This window comes from Cavia porcellus, unplaced genomic scaffold, assembly GCF_034190915.1.
Source record: "Cavia porcellus strain 051 isolate PalLab524CR breed Dunkin Hartley unplaced genomic scaffold, mCavPor4.1 scaffold_1, whole genome shotgun sequence".
Classification (NCBI taxonomy): domain Eukaryota; kingdom Metazoa; phylum Chordata; class Mammalia; order Rodentia; family Caviidae; genus Cavia; species Cavia porcellus.
The window spans coordinates 14,557,366-14,576,059 of record NW_026947484.1 but is presented as its reverse complement, the minus strand read 5'-3'; the positions used below and the strand labels follow the sequence as shown (position 1 = coordinate 14,576,059).

At 44.5% G+C, this 18,694-nt stretch overlaps 1 protein-coding gene across 5 annotated transcripts in view; it reads left to right on the top strand.

Moving 5' to 3' along the window:
- Positions 1 to 18,486, top strand: part of Nhej1 (non-homologous end joining factor 1) — an 82,224-nt gene extending 63,738 nt beyond the window's left edge. For all 5 annotated transcript variants that reach the window (XM_003464007.5, XM_063245574.1, XM_063245576.1 and 2 more), the window contains 3 exons: positions 16,697 to 16,814; positions 17,384 to 17,502; positions 17,972 to 18,486. In XM_003464007.5, coding sequence (XP_003464055.1) covers positions 16,697 to 16,814; positions 17,384 to 17,502; positions 17,972 to 18,046 — 312 coding nt within the window. In that variant the 3' untranslated portion in view covers positions 18,047 to 18,486. The remainder of the gene's footprint in view (positions 1 to 16,696; positions 16,815 to 17,383; positions 17,503 to 17,971) is intronic.
- The last annotated feature ends 208 nt before the right edge of the window (positions 18,487 to 18,694 follow it).

Sequence of the window (18,694 nt, the reverse complement as noted above, 5' to 3'; positions counted from 1 at the left end):
GTTGACCACCAGTTGTCTGTCCACCACAGGAAGTAACTCCAGGGTTACGTCAGTTAGTGGGAGTTCAGGCATTGAACAGTCCATGTTTCTTTTGTAATAAGGACATGTTCAGGGTACCGTTTAGCCACATTGGTTTTTCTCTCATAATAAAATAAAAAATTACACAATACACATTTTCCAAGCAACCTCTGGCAGCTTTGGTTTCTCCCCTTGCCCTGGTCTTCCTTAACCTAGAGTTCTACAACAATTCTGATGGTACTGTAACTTTGTCTTCAATTGTTCATCCTGCTCCATTTGTCTGGCTCCTGCTGCATTTGTCTGGCTCCTATGAGCTAAGTTTCTCTCTCTCTTTGTAGATAAACTGCCCATCTGCCACATGTCACCACACAGGCAGAGGAGAGGCAGCATTCCCTCTTCCTCTGGACTATTTGACCAGTTAGTGTCTTCGATAGTAGGCTCCTGGAAATCAGGAGCTACGGCTTTACAGAACTGAGAAGGTGGGTACTTTGAAATCATAGCATCTTAGTAATCTAATAGGATGCTTTTGGATTAGCTTCCCTAATCCAAAAATCCAAAACCCTTTAATAGCTGAGTTTTGAAGCACTGACCTGAAACCACAGCTGGCAGATTCCATACGTAACCTCATCTCAGCTCCAATGCAGACAACTAAACATACTGTGTAAAACTTTCAGGCAATGTGCATAGTATATGTACAAAACAAATGAATCTTCTATTGAAAATTGGGTCCTATCCCTAAGGTATCTTATTATCTATCTCTAGATATGCTAAAACTTAAAAGATACTGAAATCTAAAGCATTTCTGCTTCCAAGCATTTTGGATAAGGGACACTCAAACTGTATACACAAATATACATAATACATTATAAACATGTTTGATTGAACACATTTGTTTAAAGTATTGTCTCAGCAATTAACTAAGGAAGAAATTCTCTTGAATTCATTTAATTGAGAAGATTTACTAAAAAGGTACAGAGAGATCTTTCAGTCCCTAATTTCAGAATGTCTGTCCAGGCCCCACAGGACCTGGGAAGGCAGTGGATCTCTTGTTTCTGCTCCTCACAGACAGTTCGTCTCTGCTCTTACAACCATTGACTAACTTGTGGCTTTAGCTTGCCTGATCTCTAACTCTAAGCCAGCTCTATGTGTTCTTTCTAAGTAAGCATCCACGACTATCCATGGAGTTTTCACAGCAGGAGTTTTCACCCTGGGGTTCATGGATTCTTTGGGAATCAGTGATTAGAGTTCAGGGTTTCATAAATTGAATGGGGGAAATTGCATCCTTTCCTTCATTAACCTGTTACTGAATTAGTATTTCCTTCAACTATAAACATAAGCAAAAAAGCCACTGTGAATCAACAGTATTATTTTGTCACCAGTAGAAGTCATAGATATTTTCCTATCCTTTAATACTTGCTTCAGATACCCTGAAATGCAGTTTATACTTGTTACTACCTGAAATGCTAGCTATAAGACCCATATGAAATTATGGTAGTTATTAGGTCTTATAATTTAACGTGTTAATATCATAAATGTGTTTTTAGTATTTAAATGACAGCATGCTGGGCTGTGGCAGTGGATGCCTATCAGTATGAGTTAGAGGCCAGCCCTGACTGCATATGCACACGGAGAACCTGACTCAGGTTTAAAAAAACAATGTCCCCTGCCTTTGCCAGATTCTATGATTTCATGGCACAGAAAATGGTTAGATGTGCTTATACATACCCTGTGGTTTTTGGGTCAGTGTACCTGATGGAGAAAATTTGATTGGTTTAGGACTTGGATTCTTTTATATCAAGTGTCTGCCTTGATGTAAATTAGCTGGGATCAAGGAATTGATGTCACAGATACAGCTTTGCTCCCCCTCATCTTGTTTTGTCAGGGGAGCTATTGGAGAATATACCCGAAGGACTGTCTTAGTTTACTTTGTAGCCACTGTATTTGATATCAAAAGTTTCCTTCTTTAGTCATATTGTATCCTCCATCCAGAAAATATGTCTTCAAAGGAAATAGACACTGGATTATGGGTGGTCAGTATGAGTCGGAAGAAGCATTACTGACAGTACTAGGTAGCCTCATACTATTATTATTATTATTATTATTATTATTATTATTATTATTATTGTCTTTTTGAGGCAGGGTCTCCCTGTGCAGTTCAGGCTGGCCTTGAGCTCACTTTGTAGCCCAGGCTGATCCGAAACTCGAAACGAACCTCCTGCCTCAGCCTCCTGAGTGCTGGGATTACAGGGGTGAGCCACCACGCCCGGCTAACATCACAAAATTTTGATGCTGAATGAAAAAGGCTTATTTTCCTCCTAGCATCCCTGGGTCCTTGGAGAGCTACTATTCTCCACATCTATTTTCTCCAAATTATAGCATATTCCAGGAAAAAATCTGTCATGGATGGGCTTCTATGTTTTTGTAGACTATTCAAAGTCCTTGCACCTGGAGAACAGCATAATACTTAACTCCCTGCTCATAGAGGAGCGAGGGAGATTAGAGGACATATGTTCATGTCATCTGAGGGTGTTAGGAATTTGAGTACAGTGGTTTAACTTTCCTGAGACAAGCTACAGATTTACAGAGAATTTAACTTTACTGAGACAAGCTACAGATTTACCTGTGCAGTGTGTCTCTCACATGGCCCTGTTCTCCTTGCTGTCATCCCTGCAGTCACATCAGTAATTCTGGGGGTCATTTGCAGCGGTGCTTTGGGTCAGGTCTGCTAGTTGGCTGGTTCCAGTGAATTTCCTTCTTCTTTCTAGTTCAGTATGCTGTTTTGATTTGGTGGCCATGCCTTCCCTCCACCCCATCCTGCAGAAGCCCATCTTGGCATTCCTTCTGTTCATCTCTAGTGTAGTCAAAGAGCAGGGAGTCATGCAGCGGGACTGAGAAACTCCTGACAGGGTTGAAAAATCTTTGTGCTTCTTTTTCTTCCCTCAAAGCAGGTGGTGCATGGCTCTGTATCATAGAACTACACATATTTTGCTGAACCTACAATCACTCATTTATTTCTTTGTACCTAGAACAGTCTGGCTCAGAGAAGGTGCCAAGTAAATGGTTCTTGAATGAATAAATGTGTTTGTGTCTGTGGCTTGAGACTCTGTCTCTGGTTCTGCTTTCAGGACAGTATTTCCTGCTATTAAGCAAGGACTTATTCATTAATTTTGCATAAACACATTCATGTATACACACACTGTTGTTCATTTAACAAAGTATTTGAAGCAGCTGTGTTCAACAATCCTTTGAATTTTATTATCTGCCACTCGTGGAAAAGTATTCCCCTGGTCAGTCTCCAGAGAGTCTGCAGCAGCACATATGACTGGGGGTCTAACTCAGCAACCCTAGACCTCGGGCTGGCTTATAGGGAGACAGCCTCTAGGGTGAAGTCAGACTCCATGGAAGAGAAGCTCAGGCTGTAGGAAGCAGATGTCTGAGAACCTAGGACACTGGATTTGAAAGATGCTGGGAGCTGAGTCTTCTTAGGCTTTTATTTCATCTCCTAGGTAGGCCTTAGGGAGACCCTTGTCCCATAACCCCCATACTACCACCCCTTCTACCTCAGCCACTGTGTCCCTTGCCTTATGCCCACCATACTTGCTCTTATTAGACTGCTCCTGTGGATAGGTTTGTAAGGAAAGAGCTTACAGAAGTGGCTCACAGATTGTGCCATTTGCCCTTGTTTAAACTCTGCTGTAAACATGGGCATCCAGGGCTTCAGGATGAGGGACTCAGACAGTGATTGGCAGCCGAGGGCGTATATCCAATGGGGGTGGTTAGAAATGGGATAAACTGCACTCCCAAAGCATGGCTCTGAAGCTTCGTGAGGGCAGTGGCCTCTTCTCCTCCCCCAGCCAGAATGCCTAGCACCCATCTCAGGTCCTGGCACATAGTAGGTAGTAGCATATATTCTCTGGATGAATGGTCTCTGGACTCCAGAAGCTCACAGGCTAGTGGGGAGATAGAAAATAAGGCAAGTAACTGAAAATTGTAATTGTTTTAAGAAGCAAGGAAAAAGTACTATAAGAGCAAATACACTAGAGATGATATGGTCAGGGGCCAGAAATGACATTAAAACAGATCTGGAAGAGAAGGAACCAGCCACTTGGAGAATAGAGGGCAGCAGAAATAAAAGAGATGCCCTTCAGCCCTGGAGAGTTAGTGGTAATGCCAGGGAGGAAGTCTGCACGCCTATTTATCTAGATTTTTATAGGCAATTTGTAGAGAAAGAAGGGTCTACTGTTGACTCAGGGTTAGTCTGTTCAATGCTGCCCCGCCTTCTGCTCCTTACATATCCAACTTTGTTTCTGAATGCCTCAGACGGGTGCTATTGACTGGGAATCAAAGACTGCAGTGTGTGGCTGGCCATGAAGAATATTTGTTTGTTTACATGTCTGATTCCCTAACCAGACTATGAGCTCCTTGAGGGTAGTGAACCCTGTTTTATCCTTAGGACACAGCATATTATCTGGCGTACTTGTCAGTTTTGCTTACTGATTGAATAATGGGTAATATTTATTGAGCTCTGCTTATATGCCAAACACTATAGTGAGCATTTACCATGCATCATCTCATTTAATCCTCATACTACCTCTTAATGCAGGTGATATTATTACCCCTGTTATATAGTTGGAGAAACTAAGGCCTTAAAAGATTAAACAGTAAACCTAGGGACTTGAATGTTAGATATTTAAACTGCAGAGCCCAGGTTGGAGGTTTTTTGTGTGTGTTTTTTTTGTTTGACACAGAGCACAGGCTAGCTTTGAACTTGCAGCTACCCTCCTACCTCAGCCTCCCAAATGCTGAAATTACTGGCATGCACCACCACACCCAGCAAGAGCCTGTGCTGTCTTGCTGAAATAAAATATTTTTGCCAGTTGCCTTCAAGTAGCTGGGATTGCTTGAAACTCTCAAGGGAACAGAATTAACGTTATTTACTTGATCTCATTTAACTACCCTTGTGACAGCCCTCACGGTTAGGAATTATTTTACTCATTTTATAGTGAAAAAATTGAGACTCAAAGAAATTAAGTTGGTTCTCGGTACCAAAATAAATAAATAAATAAAGTTTCCTGGCCAAGATCATAAAATAAATATGTAAATGGTAGATTCATTTTCAAAACTAGGTCTTTCTGCTTGTAGGTCCTGTGGTCTTTCACCATTCCTCGTTAATTCCGGTGGCTCAGTCAGTGGGCAGGCATCTGCTCCACTGATGTCCTTTAAAAGTTACTCAGGCCCTAAAGGAGGGAACAGCATGGAGAATGGGCAAAGGAGAATTGGAAAGGAAAGACTTCATCTTTTTTAATCCTTTTAAAATATTGAGCTATCATCTACATGTCATAAAATGTCCTGAAACACAAATGCCAAAAGTATTGGTGGTTTTAGTATAGACAGAGGGTTGTCAATCGTAACAACTGTCTAATTCCAGTTATCACCCTGAAAGAAACTCTTTTGCCATTTGCAGTTATTTTTTATTCAATCCTCACCCTAGGCCCTGGAAATCACTAGTCTATTTTCTGTTCCTGTGGACTTGTCTGTTTTGTGCATTTCATACAGATAGAATTCTACTGTATGTGCTCTTTTGTGCAGCTTCTTTCACTTAACATTATGCTATCAGTAGTTCATTCCTTTTTATAGCAGAACAATATGCCATTGCATGGAATACCATGTTGTTGTTTATGCATTCATCTGTGGGTGGATGTTTGGGTTGTCTTCATCGTTTGGCTCTTATGAATAATGCTGATATGAACATTTGTGTACTTTTGTGTATGTATGCATATGTGGTGCTGAAGGTTGAACCCAGAGCCTTGCACATGCCACTGATCTGTATCCCTAGCCCTTATGCATACATTTTGCATGAATACACACTTCAGGTCTCGGGTGTATACCTGGCAGTAGAATTAATGGACCATATAATAACTTTTCTGAGCAACTGCCTGTTTTCTATAGTGGTTATGGTAGTTTGCTTTCTATTAATAAATTTTTGTAGAGCTAAAAGCCTTATACATATTAGACAAGTGCTCTACCACTGAGCTACATCCTTAGCCATTTCATTAGTTAAAAAAAAAAAAAAGGTTTTTTTTGCAGTACTCGGAATTTAACTCAAGCTTTATGCATGCTATGCACACTTTCACCAAGTTACAGCCTCAGACCTGCATAAAATTTTATTTTGAGCCAAAGTCTCAGTAAGTTTCCCAGGAGGACCTCAAACTTGTGATCCTCCTGCCTCAGCCTCCTGAATTGCTGCAACTACAAGTGTGTGCAACTATGGCAGCTTTGTTAGCAAACTCTTAAAGTCAGAATTTAGGGTAGATGTAGAAAAGTGCTTATATTGTAAGTCTCGAAGAATTATTGCCAATGCAAAGTTTTATAACCAGCACCCAAATCAAGAACTAGAAAATTTCCAGTGCTCAGAAACATTTTCCTTTTCCCTTCCAGTATCTCTCACCTGACTTCTAATGTGATTGTTAATTTTGCTTATTTTTAAATGTCATACAAATGGAATATATGGAGTATGTTTGCTGTGTTTGACTTCTTTCACTCAACAAAATGTTTGTGAAATTTTCCTATGTTGCTGTATGTAGCCATATTTTTTATTAATTTTCACTCCTGTATGATGTGCTACTATAAGACCTATGTATGTCACTATATACCACACTTTGTCCATTTGTGTTGAAATAGACATAGTGAATTGGAATGGCTGAGTCACAGATATTGGATTCTTCGATTGATTGAGTAATTGATTGTTTTTTAGTCTTTTTGAGACAGGGGCATACTATACAGTTCAGGCTGGCATTAAGCTCACTTTGCGACCCAAGCTGGTCTTGATTCACAACTGTCCTCCTGACTCAGCCTCCTCAGTGCTAGGATTACAAGTGTGCACCACCATACCTAGCTTTGATACTTTGATTTAGTGGAGACTACCAAGCCCTTTTCCAAAGTGATCATACCAGTTTGTACTCACACAAGCAACACATGAGAGTTTGAGTTGTACCACATCTTTTCTAATATTTGATATTTTTGCTTTCTCCCTTTTAGCCATTATAGTGACATATGAGGTTCTGTACAGTTTCATGATATTTATGGTTATTTGGATACAGCCAAGGCTTTTGCCAATTTTTGTTGGGTTATTTACTTATTTATTTATTACTGATTTTAGGAATTGTTCATATGTTTTGGAAGTGAGTCCACTTGTTGGTTATATATATTGCACATATTGTCTCCTCTATAACTTGCTTTTTGCTCTCTTTTTTTTTTTTGTCTTTTTGAGACAGGGTCTCGCTATACAGTTCAGGCTGGCCTTGAGCTCACTGGTAGCCCAGGCTGGTCTCAAACTCGAAACAATCCTCCTGCCTCAGCCTCCCGAGTGCTGGGATTACAGGTGTGAGCCACCGTGCCCTGCCTTTTTTGCTCTCTTAATTGTACCTTTCAATAACCAGAAATTCCTAATTTTAATATAATGCAATATTATCAGTCTTTTTATGATTTGTGTCCCATGAAGAAATTTTTACCTACCCAAGTTCATGAAGATCAGACTCTTGTCACATGTGTGCATGTGCATGAATGTGTATGTGTATGCACGTGCGTGCATGCGTGTGTGTGTGTGTGTGTGTGTGTGTGTGTGTGTGTGTGTGTGTGTTTGGGGAAGCAGTGCCTCACCCTATGGAGTAAGATTTCTCAGAGCAGAGAGGACCCTATGTCACCCTACAGAGAACAGGCAGCCGGTGACTGGGTGCAGGGAGCCCTCGAACCCTGTTGGGGTTGTGTCCCCAGCTGTCCAGCGTGTGATCTAAAGTGAAAGAGAAGCTCCTGGGCAACGGAGATCCTGCAGCACACACTGCTGGGTCCTCTAAATTCCCTCTGGACCTGCAGACCCAGCCACTAGGGCAGGAAGAAAGTGAACTACACACAGAACCAAGAGCTTTCCAGGTGCCTGCCTCAGAGCCATGGTTTTCTGTTGTTAAATCTGATGCTTTTTCTTTCCGATTTCTACCACATTGTTTCATCTCCATTTGAAGAAAAGGATGTTGGGATGGCAGAATTGAGAGAGGTGTAAACTACCCTTCAGACTGACTGTCCCCCTGCTGGGCGGGGCAGAGGGACAGGGCCCGCTTGTTCTGGAGGAAGAAATGGGAGCAGAGAAGAGAGCGAATGAGAGTCGCCACTGCACTTTTGGAGGGGCTCTGTGGCCTCGTCCCCCCAGGAAACCACTTTCATCCCGAGAGCCCCTCCGCTGCTGTTAGCTGCTTGCCGGACTAGAAAGCCTCGGTGTGTGCTGGGGCTGGGTGGGGCTCCCGGGACAGTTTGGGCTCCAGCCTTCCGAAGGGGAGGGGCGGTTAGGGAGTGAGCAGAGGGTCACAACTCGGTCTGTGCCATTTGCTTGTCACCTTGAGAAGTTCCACCTTGTCTAGCAAAACCTCCTTTCAGAGGCAGCCACCACAAAGGGCTCTTATGAGAGCAGCTGCCCCGCCCCCACCCCCACTTCCACTCCCTCTGCCATTATTTTTCTTTGGGGGCAGAGCCGAGGGGCCTTCCTGCAATGACTCGGAGGGGCTGTGCTGTTTTTAAAAGGAGATTCAAAGTCTGAAGCCTCCGGGTACTGGAGATTCATATTTTTGATTTTCTGGTACCCTTGGAGGTCTTTCCTCTCTCTCAGCCTCTTGGGCCATTTGGAGATGTAATATAGGTGGCAAGAGCTTTCCTAGAACCACAAGGCCTCAGAACAGGGAGAAGCCTCTTTAGAGGGGCGGGGCAGGAGGGAGAAATGGATGTATGTTTGTAGTGCGGGTTCTGGAGTTCACCCTCCTGGTCTTCTGCTTTCCCATCCCAAAGTGACCTTGGTTGAGTTACTTAGCTCTTTGAGGCTTCGTTTTCTCATATATGAAATGAGAATGATTATAGTGCCTAGCCTGGAGAGTGACTATAGAAGTCAGTTGAAATAATGTAATAAAGATGCTCACATAGTAGCTGGCATGTAGAAAGTGTTAAAAACTGGTTAATCTTTGGCTGAGGTTCAGTGGCAGAGCACGTGCTTAGTGTACATGAGGCCCTGGGTCCAATCCCTGACACCACATTAAAACAAAAGTAACTCCTATGACTATTATCCAAGCCTTTATCTGAACTTCTCTTTACAGTCTTTCATCTCCCTTCTCTTCTGACTAGGGAACTAGGTAGGCCTCAAGCTCAACCAGAAAATCTGAGTAATAATAGTAAGATCTGGTCTGTTCCTCCAGCTATTTAGATTCTTTCAGCCATCTGAGTCTCTATTTTAATTCCAAAATCATGGCAGAACTCCCAGTTTAAAGGAAGGTCACAAAGAAACTGATTTGCTAGTGACATGACTAGATTACACACATGTTAGATTACATCTTACGTGCTTGCATGTATGATGCACACATCCCTTCATTTTCCCACTTTGTTTTAAAATAGATGCAGGCCAACGTAGACTATTATCTAATTAATGTGCAAGATCCCTGAGCTGTAATTAATTTGGAAGGTTCCTAAGCACAAGATTATAGTCAAGCCTGTCTGTGTTCTCTTTCCATCCAGTGCTGGGTGGCTGCTCAGGAGTGAGACTAGCTGTAGAGGTCAGCAGCAGCAGGGCAGAATGGCCAGGGAAGGTGTCTTCCAGACGCAGACCCAAACAAAGCTGAAGCAGACCAAACAGCAGTGTCCTCCGTCTCGCCGATTGCACAGGCAGACCTGAGGGGGCAAGGTGGTTTGTACGCTTAGGGTATTGTGTTCTCTCCCAAATCACCAAGGTTTCTCATCAGTGAGTTGATAGAAGGATAGTCTGCGGGAGACAAAATAGAGGCCCCCCTCCTGGTTGCACTTTGACTGAAATTCAGTAACTGTTCATCCAAGATTAGGAGAGAGGAGAAGCCAGGGAGATGGCTCAGCGGCACAGTACCTTCCTTGCAAGCACAAGGTCCTGAGTTCAGTTCCCGGTGACTTGGACATCTCTACTGTACATCTGTTTTTCTGTGCTATTCCTAGTTTTTTTTCTTTCAGACTCTGAGGGAACTGAGACTAATCCCATCAAAAACCATCCAGCTATGGTTGGGTGATTTATCTGCAGGTCATGTTTTTCTGTCTTCCAAACAGCCCTGCAGAATGCATATTACTTAAAAAATGAGACTGATGTCACAGTAAAAAATAAATAAATAAAAATAAAACCAAGCTGGGAAAAACACAGCAGAGCCTCATTAGGAAGCAGGAGACAGTGATGGGGAAAGAGTTCCAGGCCGGCGTTGTTGGCCACCCTATGCGGATGCCTTTGGCTGAAGTGTGCTCCTGTGCTCCCAGAGAGAGGTGGAGCTTCGCTCTCCAATGTTATGCCCCCCTGCCCCACTGAGGAGGGTGAAGAGAATGAGGGTGAAACCACGGCCTCTTGGGCAGGTCTGATGGAGTGGGAGACTGAAGGAGATCTCGGAGAAGCAGCAAGAGCTGACGTGATGAGAGGGGAGACATAGGAATAATGCACAGGAGCCCTTTCCAAATACCTCATGGAATCCTCCCATCACTGACACAGAGGTGGATATTAGTCCATTTTTCTGGTGGGGGAACAGAGGCTAAAAGGGGCTGACACAGCTGACAACTGGCGACTCTGGGATTTAAATCCAGGCCATGCTGTCTTGGTCTCTGCTGAGGACTATGGGATGGGCTCATGTGGTGGTGGTGGGCAGTGGTGGGTAGTCTACCCACAGCCCACAAGCCGGGATTCCGTGCATGTCTCCCTGATCTGGGCTTTGATTATTCCCTAAATGTTTTGAAGAGCCTATGCTTTGGGATGACAGTGAAGAAAAGCTAATCATGGGACCAGAACACACTCTCACTATGTACATGATCATTAGGGCATTTCTGGAGCCAACTAAGCCCAGGAGTAGGGCCGGGCACAAGTTTCTGTGCCTTGCAAAGAGAAAGAGGAGCGTTCCAGGTATGTGGCTCCTCCCTCCTTTAACCTTTACACGCTGCCTCCCTCCTCCCTTTCTGGTCCCTCAACAACTCTGCTTTGTCTCTCTTTTCTGTGTCTTCACCTCTTCCTTTTCCCATCCCTTTCCCTCTCCTCTCCTTTTCCAAAATAAGACATTAAGTATAGTCACTTTCCCAAAGAATCACAGCTAGTAAAGTGAATAGGTATAGATCCAAATATTTTAGGCTCTAAAGCCAGAACTTAAAGGTTGTTTCCACTTTTCTTTCTTCCACCAATCTCTATTTCTCTGTTCTGTCTCTCTCTCCCAAGGTAATCTTGCTTCCTCTTTTTTGAGTGAGAAACCACTTTAGGCTTTCTCTTTTAATGCTGATGCTTCCCTGGGCACTGGGCTCACCTCCTCTTCTGACTCTCATGCTTTTCCTCTGAAGCTAGGCATGTATATATTGTGCACTGGGGCCATGTCAGATTGTCTTTGACTTAGGAATTCCATTTTAGTTTCTAGGTCATCCATCTGTAACATCTGCCTTGTGCCTGACCCCGCTCAGGAGCTACCACCCGGTCCACCGGCTTGGCCATCCCTTCAGATTAATCTCAGTGCTCTCATCACCAGCTCTGCTACACCCTGCCTAATTTAGGGTAGCGATCTCTCTCCCACCTGCTTAGTGTAGCAGCCTCTTGCTTGGTCCATCTGCTGCTTCTCTTGTCCTTTTACACTCAGAGTAAAATCAGATCACATCACTTTTCTGCCCCTAAGCTCTGGTAGCCTCCCACCTTACAGAACAAAAAGTAATTTACGGTATTGCCTCATAATTTCAATTAAACACAAACACATATCTATGCATCTGCCATGCTTCTCTTCTGATATTAGGTAGCCATCTCATTTATTGTTCAAATTAAGACTCTTTTTTTTTTTGTCTTTTTTTCATTTTTATCGGTACCAGGGATCGAATTCACGACTGCCTGCTTGCAAGGCAGGTACTTACGCCACTGAGCTAAATCCCCAGCCCCAAATTAAGACTCTTAAGAGGGAAACAAGGGTCTATTAATAATTAAATGGTACAGTAAGCATAAACTGGGACTGACATAAGTAAACTGGAAATCTGGGTACTTGGCTCATATAGCCACATGGATCACTTTCTAACTTCTACTTAAGTTTTTTCAATATCACTCTTTATGATGCCTTCACTGACCTCTGTTTAAAATTGCATCACATTCCACAATGCCTTGGTTGATTTATTTTTTCCCCATGATGCTATCACTACTGACAGAGTGTGAGTTTTAGCTAGCAGTTACATTGGTTATTGATCTCCCTTCTAAAACAAAAACTTCAACAGGTCAGGGGTTTCATTTCTTTGGTACACTCAATTGTAACCTCAGTGTCCACAGAACCCTCAACACCATAGTAAGTAGTTCTTAAACTTGAATGTGTTGGCAGAGGGGAGAGTCATGTTTCTTGAAGTCTTTCTCATTAGTGCTCTCTTCTTAAATCCTTTTCTTTTCTTTACTTTAATTTGGTGAACCTTTTGGCAGTTGAGACCTTAGCAGGATTTTCTAATGTGCTCTTTCTTATCCCTAAGAGAAGCTAATAATGACCATTGCCATGATTCCCTAAACTGGGACTTGGCTCCCTAGAGAGGGAAATTTGTATCCAGAATTTGCCACATTGCTGCTGGAAGGAGAGGGCTTCCTATCCTTAGAGGGCTCCCGTGTTGGAACTGACCCGGCAGCTGTGGAACTGTGGGGGTCAATGCCATGGCCTTGGGGCTGGGCCAGCTCTGGTTCTGGTGTAGGGACCAAAGATCCGCTGAGAGGGGACTGTTGGAGAGCTCCAGTGAGCTTGTTATCTCTTTTTCTTCTGTCTGTTAACTCTGCCCTCAGACTGAGGCCCACATTCACAGAATGAGGAGTATGTCAGGGTTGAGCCTTACCAGTGTCTTAAAGGTTTCTGAAACAGTTCTGGCAGGAAAAAAAGGATAAAAAGGAATGAGAAGGGAAGACCTTGCGTATCTGGTGGAGAGTGGCCTTTGGGATCTCCACCAATAAATTCACTGGGAGTCTTAGAATTTCTGTACCACTGGGAGTGGGTTTTGGCCTGGCAAAGATGGCAGTTACTGCGAAAGAGGGGCGTCCAGGCCCTCAGAGCCTAGGTAGGCTGCAGTAAGGATGAGAAGGGAAAATAAAACTCCCACAGCGTTTCTGTAACATTGGTTTCCCCAAAGCGTCTTAAATGATTGTAAACAAGAGCCACAGCCTTAGTGAGTTGGAAACGGGAGTAAACTAGGTCTTGAAGAGCAGAGGAGAATACAGCTATTGTGGTCATTGAAAAGTCACAGTTCTAGAAGTCAGTGGTGAAGCAGTACTAAGAGAGTTTAAGTACATGTAGCCAAGAACCTAAAAAGGAAACCTAGAGAAAGCTTCTAAACCTGTTCATTGTTTTTTAGTGTTAGTTTGAGCCAAGGAAACGTTGGCAAATGGTTATGTAGTAGAGAAAGTCATTTTGTGAAACACAAGGAAATTCCCATGGGCATGACCTTAATTCAGAAAGCACAGTCCTTTGCAGCCTGAGGAACATGAACTGAGCCTTCTGGCCACATTTCCTGTGAGGTACACCTATCATTTCACACCATCGTACCTCACAATTTCTGCCAAACTCAGAGAATAACTTCACAAGGCTACCTTGCAGCCACCGCTTCTAACGCAGTCTGCAGCACCGGCAGACTTGGAATTCATCCCTTTGTTTTTCTCTGGGTTCCTATTGCCCTTTGTTTATAACTGTTATAAACAGATTGCTTGAGAAACCAAACCAAACCAAACAGTGGATACCTGTCTGTCTCCTGCACGCGAATGTGACCTCAGAAGCAGGAGTCCTGTTTGTCACTGTGTTAGCTCAGACCTGTTCCGAAGAGGGAAGGGCTGATGGTCTGTTGCCCACCCCCAGTCCTGCAGTGGCCGGCATGTGGAATCCCAGTGATCATTGCTGGCTAGAATTGACTCTGGGTTAATCAGATGAATGAGGTATACAGAAGGCTGACTTTATTCTTCTTTCTTTCCCTCTCTGGGCAGTGACCCGCTTTGTGGCTGGTACACTGTGCTCCTGGCTCAGACATACTTACAGCAGGGGACACTTTTCTTGACTCAATCCTGATTCCAACCTTCTCCCTTTGATCTCTGGGCCGGCCCCTCCCCGCCCCCACCATTGTCCTGCTCTGGGAGCTAATATTTCTCCTCCCCAGTGCAGGCCTCACCACCACTCTTCCCTGTCACATTGTGAGATGTTGCCCAGGGAGTCAGTTGTGCAGGGGACCAGCTGGAATGGGAGAAGGTTATGTCCTCTCAGCTGCGAAAGGCTCCAGCCTGCTTTTTATCTGCTCATTTTTTTTCTTGTTGCCCTAGGTTTAACAGATAAACTATAACATGAGGTTGTGATGCTAGAAGGGACTGGATTGTGATTTTTGACTAAAATTCTGCTGTTCAGGGAAGTAAATAGAGTAGTAGTTTTATGTGGGGGCACCGACACCAGACTGCATGTGTTCTAGTCCTGCTCCAACTGCTTACTAGTTCTGATTAACTCTCTCATCTACATGGGGCCATATCCCCGTGCCTACCATATCATTCATTCATAATTTGTTAGTCAGCTCCTACCATGGGCTAGGGATTCTTCTAGATGCTAGAAAAATAGTAGTGAAAACAAAAACGCATTAATACCTTTATAGTACTTAGCACAATAGCTAGTATATAGTAAATATTCAGTATTTAGCAGTATTCTGTTCCCAGTAGTTTTCTGAGACTTTATTAACTTGGGAGGGATAACCTTTGGCAGTAGCTGTGGGACAGATAGAGGAAGGGCTAAGGTTAAGTTCTAGATTTGGACTTAGGTTCAGGGCAGCACTGACTTGCATGACCTTTCACTTTTGGTATTCATTTTGAAGTTAAATACATAAGCTGGAAAAGATCACCCTGGAAAATTTGAGTCACTATAGTTCCGTGGGGAGGGCAGGAGGAGACCGTAGGCTGCCTAGTGTCTGCCTAGTCCCTTTGTTCAGACAGCATGGGCCCATGAAGCTGTGTACAAGTGACCCTGTGAGAGGCAGTATGTCTGGGGTCTTAAGGAAGGAGGGCATTGCTTGGCTCTTCACTTCTCAGGCTCTCTGCCTATGGAGTAGAGAGAGGGCTTTGTAGGAGGAGCTGGCTTAAGAAGTAGAGAGCTGAAGGGGCTGGAGATTTAGCTCAGTGACATAAGCACCTGCCTGGAAAGTGCGAGGTCATGAGTTTGATCCCAAGCACAAAAAAAAAAAAAAGAGTTACAGAGAGAGTGAGGTGGATAGAGGAGGCATGGCCTGGTAGTTTGCCTTCTAGGTCATTCCAATGGGAGTATTGCTAGAGATGATCAGTGTGATAACACATGGTGTGATTACTACTAGAGGCAAAGTTTAGACTCAGTGCTCTTGAATCATAGACTGTGGTTTCCAGTGAAAGTCCAAGCCTAGCTGATACCTGATTTGACATTGCAATTAAAAGAAAGAAAGAAAGAAAAAATCCAAGTCTGAGATAGCATTTCTGGAGGTAAGAAATGAGTAGGCTGCTCCATGGCAGTTGGTGAATTCTCCAGCTGCCCCTCGGAGGACAAAACTCTGTGACCCTGACTATAGGTTAGTAGGCTCGGCACCTCCCTCATGCTTGTCACACTGTCTCTTCCACCCACTCACAGGGGTTTTTCAGAACTGAATGCCTGTACCACACAGAAAAGGCACCCTTGACGTGTAAGATAATAGGCCAGTCTCATGGGCCGTGGGTTCTTAGGTTGGCTCCCATGTGAGTTGCTGGCATGGCTGCCCTTGGGGACCTGCTAACATGGCTGAGAACCGTGAGGATTGGCACGCATGGGGACCGATGATGTAGCTCTGGGCCTGTTCCAGGGTTTGAAGTGTAACAGTTTTGGATACCACTCTTACATTTCATTTTTATTGCACTTTGTTCAGTCTTCTCCCATTACTTCAGCTCAGTTCAGCCAAGTACATGGAGCTAGAACAAGGCAAAGTATTTTGCTGTGGATATAAACATACTCCATAGTGAAGTAATCATAGCACTGTTTCTTTTTTTCACTACCACCTCCCTAAGATACTTTAAAAGACATTTTTTCCCTAACCACTCCCCCTCAAGAAATTATAATGGTACAGAAACACCAAAAATCTGTTTATGTATGATATATATATATGTATTATACTTTAAAAGAGTAGCTTTTTTTTTTTCTTTTTTACCTTCAGAAACCAATTTTCACCACTGTGGGGGAATTATCACCCCATTAAGGGTACGTTGGTCATACAATAGAATTACAGTAGGCAGGAGGACCTCAGTATCTTTGTTAATCTTCTTTCCTGTCTGTGGAAGTTTAGGAGTAAAGTTAGTTAAAGTAGTAATCTGTACAGCTCAGGGACAACTTAGAAACAATAACTTTCTGAAATAAACCTCTGAAAGCTCGTCCCTGTGGAAGAAAGCGTGACGAGACCTGTAGAGCACTCACGGGAAAACACAAGAGACCTAAGAATCACAGGACATAGAGGTGCACCTCTGGGGCTGCCTTTCCGAGGATTCCAAGAGGTCTTATGGCAGTCCCTGAGGGCTTGGCAGTGGAGTTAACCACTTTAAAGAAATGTGTTTAAGGTTGTTGCCACTTCTACCAGTGGAATATCAGATCACTTTTCTCAGGCCAGTCAGTATAACCACAGCATTGCCTGTCCTCTGTAGAAACTACCAGAGGCATGCGACGTCGGCGATGGAAAGTCCTTTGTCATCAGTCTGCAGAGTCTGTATGTGGCAGTCACCAAACAGGAACTCCAAGTGGGACAGAAGCATCAAGGAGCTGGTGAGGAACCACAGACACACCTGGTCCACCTGGGGTGAAAGTCTGTGTTTGTGCTGTCCCATCGCTCTAGCCACATGTGGCTATTTAAGTTTAAATTAATGAAAAATAATTTAGTTCTAAAATTAGAAATCTATTTCCTCATTTGTGTTAGTCACATTTCAGCAACCACATATGGCTGGTGGCTACCAGGTTGGACAGTGAAGATATAGGAGATGTCCCTTGTTCTAGAAAGTTCCTGTAGATGGCACAGGCCTTGGGTGCCCCAGAATTCAGCTTCCTTGAATGGGGAGAGCAAAAAGCCTCCTCTCCCTAGAGGCCTGAGGGCACATGCAGAGAGGCTCTGTGAGTCAAGGGATCTCTCTGCTGGCATGGCTTGAGAACAAGCTCGAGGCATCTTCATAGAAACACGGCTTTCTGAAGAGCAGCTCAAAGTTGGATTTGTGGCTGCTTCTGTCTGTTCATTTATTTAGTATCGAGTTCTGGCCTGTATCTGAGTTCTGGGTAAATGCTGGTGTCTTCCTCGTAAGAAAGCATTTTCTCACAGTCTTCTCTGATCTTTCCCATCGCAGGAGGTCCTGAGGCCTCAAGCAGCGCCTCCCATGGAGGAACTGATAGCCAGCTTCTGAGCCAGTCAGCACAGCCGGGCTCCTCAGAAGTGTCTTCCTCAGCGCCCGAGACAGGACCCACGGTGAGTCTTGGAGGCTTCCTGGGGGAGTGCTGAGCAGAGAGGAGTCAGTGCCTGTAACCCCAGCCAGTGGGCCCTGCAGTCGCTGCCCAGTCGGTGCTGCCCAGCAATAGCGAGGGACATTTGTGAACAAGCCTGCAAACTGTGCAGAATCCTGGTCTTTCCTGTGTTCCGTTGCTGTCTCCTCTCTGCCTTTCTTACACTGAGTGATGAGCCCTGAGTCCCTTTTCCTCTTATCCCAGTTGCAGTGGGGACTCATGAGTTGCTCCCTGGGGGAAACAGAAAATACATGTGCATCTCCCGTTTTGGAGTCTTAGGTCACACCTGCCCCCTGACATAGACTTCAGAACACCCATGTCAGATACTTCATGGCCTCATCCTAGCCAAGAGCCACAAGAGGGAGAAAGTTCCTTTCCTGCTCTAAGTGCCTCCATTTCAAAGCCTCTATTAACTTGGGTTCCTCTTTTCCTAGGGTACTGCAGGCCTTACGCAGAGACCTCAGATCTCAAAGGCCAAGCGGAAGAAGCCAAGGGGGCTCTTCAGTTAGGCTGTCACGGTCTCAGCGGCTGGAATGGACCAGAGGAGCTTCTAGGCGTTGCTGGGAAAGGAGCTGTGGGATGAGTGTCTCTCAGGCAGACTCAGGGTCAGAGGCCACAGTTGGGGCAAGAGGACAAAGTTCATGTCAACAGGCCACAGAACGGGACAGTTAACCAAGCAAAGCTCGGTTCCAGCCAACCTGGCCTTCCCTGTTTGGGCAGAAGCCCGTCTCCAGGAGTCTCATACTTTCCTCGCTTTTGGTGGAGGTTCTTCAGACCCAGGACCCTACCTCAGTGTACCTTTGGTGTATACAGCCAGTCTGCAAACAAGTACAACGCGCTCGGGAAGCCTTGCCTGCCTTTCTTTAGTTCCTAGTCAGTCCCGGATGCTCCTGGAGACCTACGTGTCTCCCTGGCACAGAATAAAACCACTTACAGTGCCTGCCTTCAAGATTATTTGTCTGTGGACCTCCTTCCCCGCCTCAGCTCACTGAGCCCTGTTGTCCCGGGTGAGGTCTGAGCCCGCACCCAAGTCCTTCAGGGTCCTCTTCTCTGCTATGGCCCGAGCCACAGCTTCGGGAACTTTGATCTCAAGACCTGCACCGTGGGGTCTCAAGACTGACAGCTGCTCTTTTTTTGCCAACCCGGGTGTGTTTTCC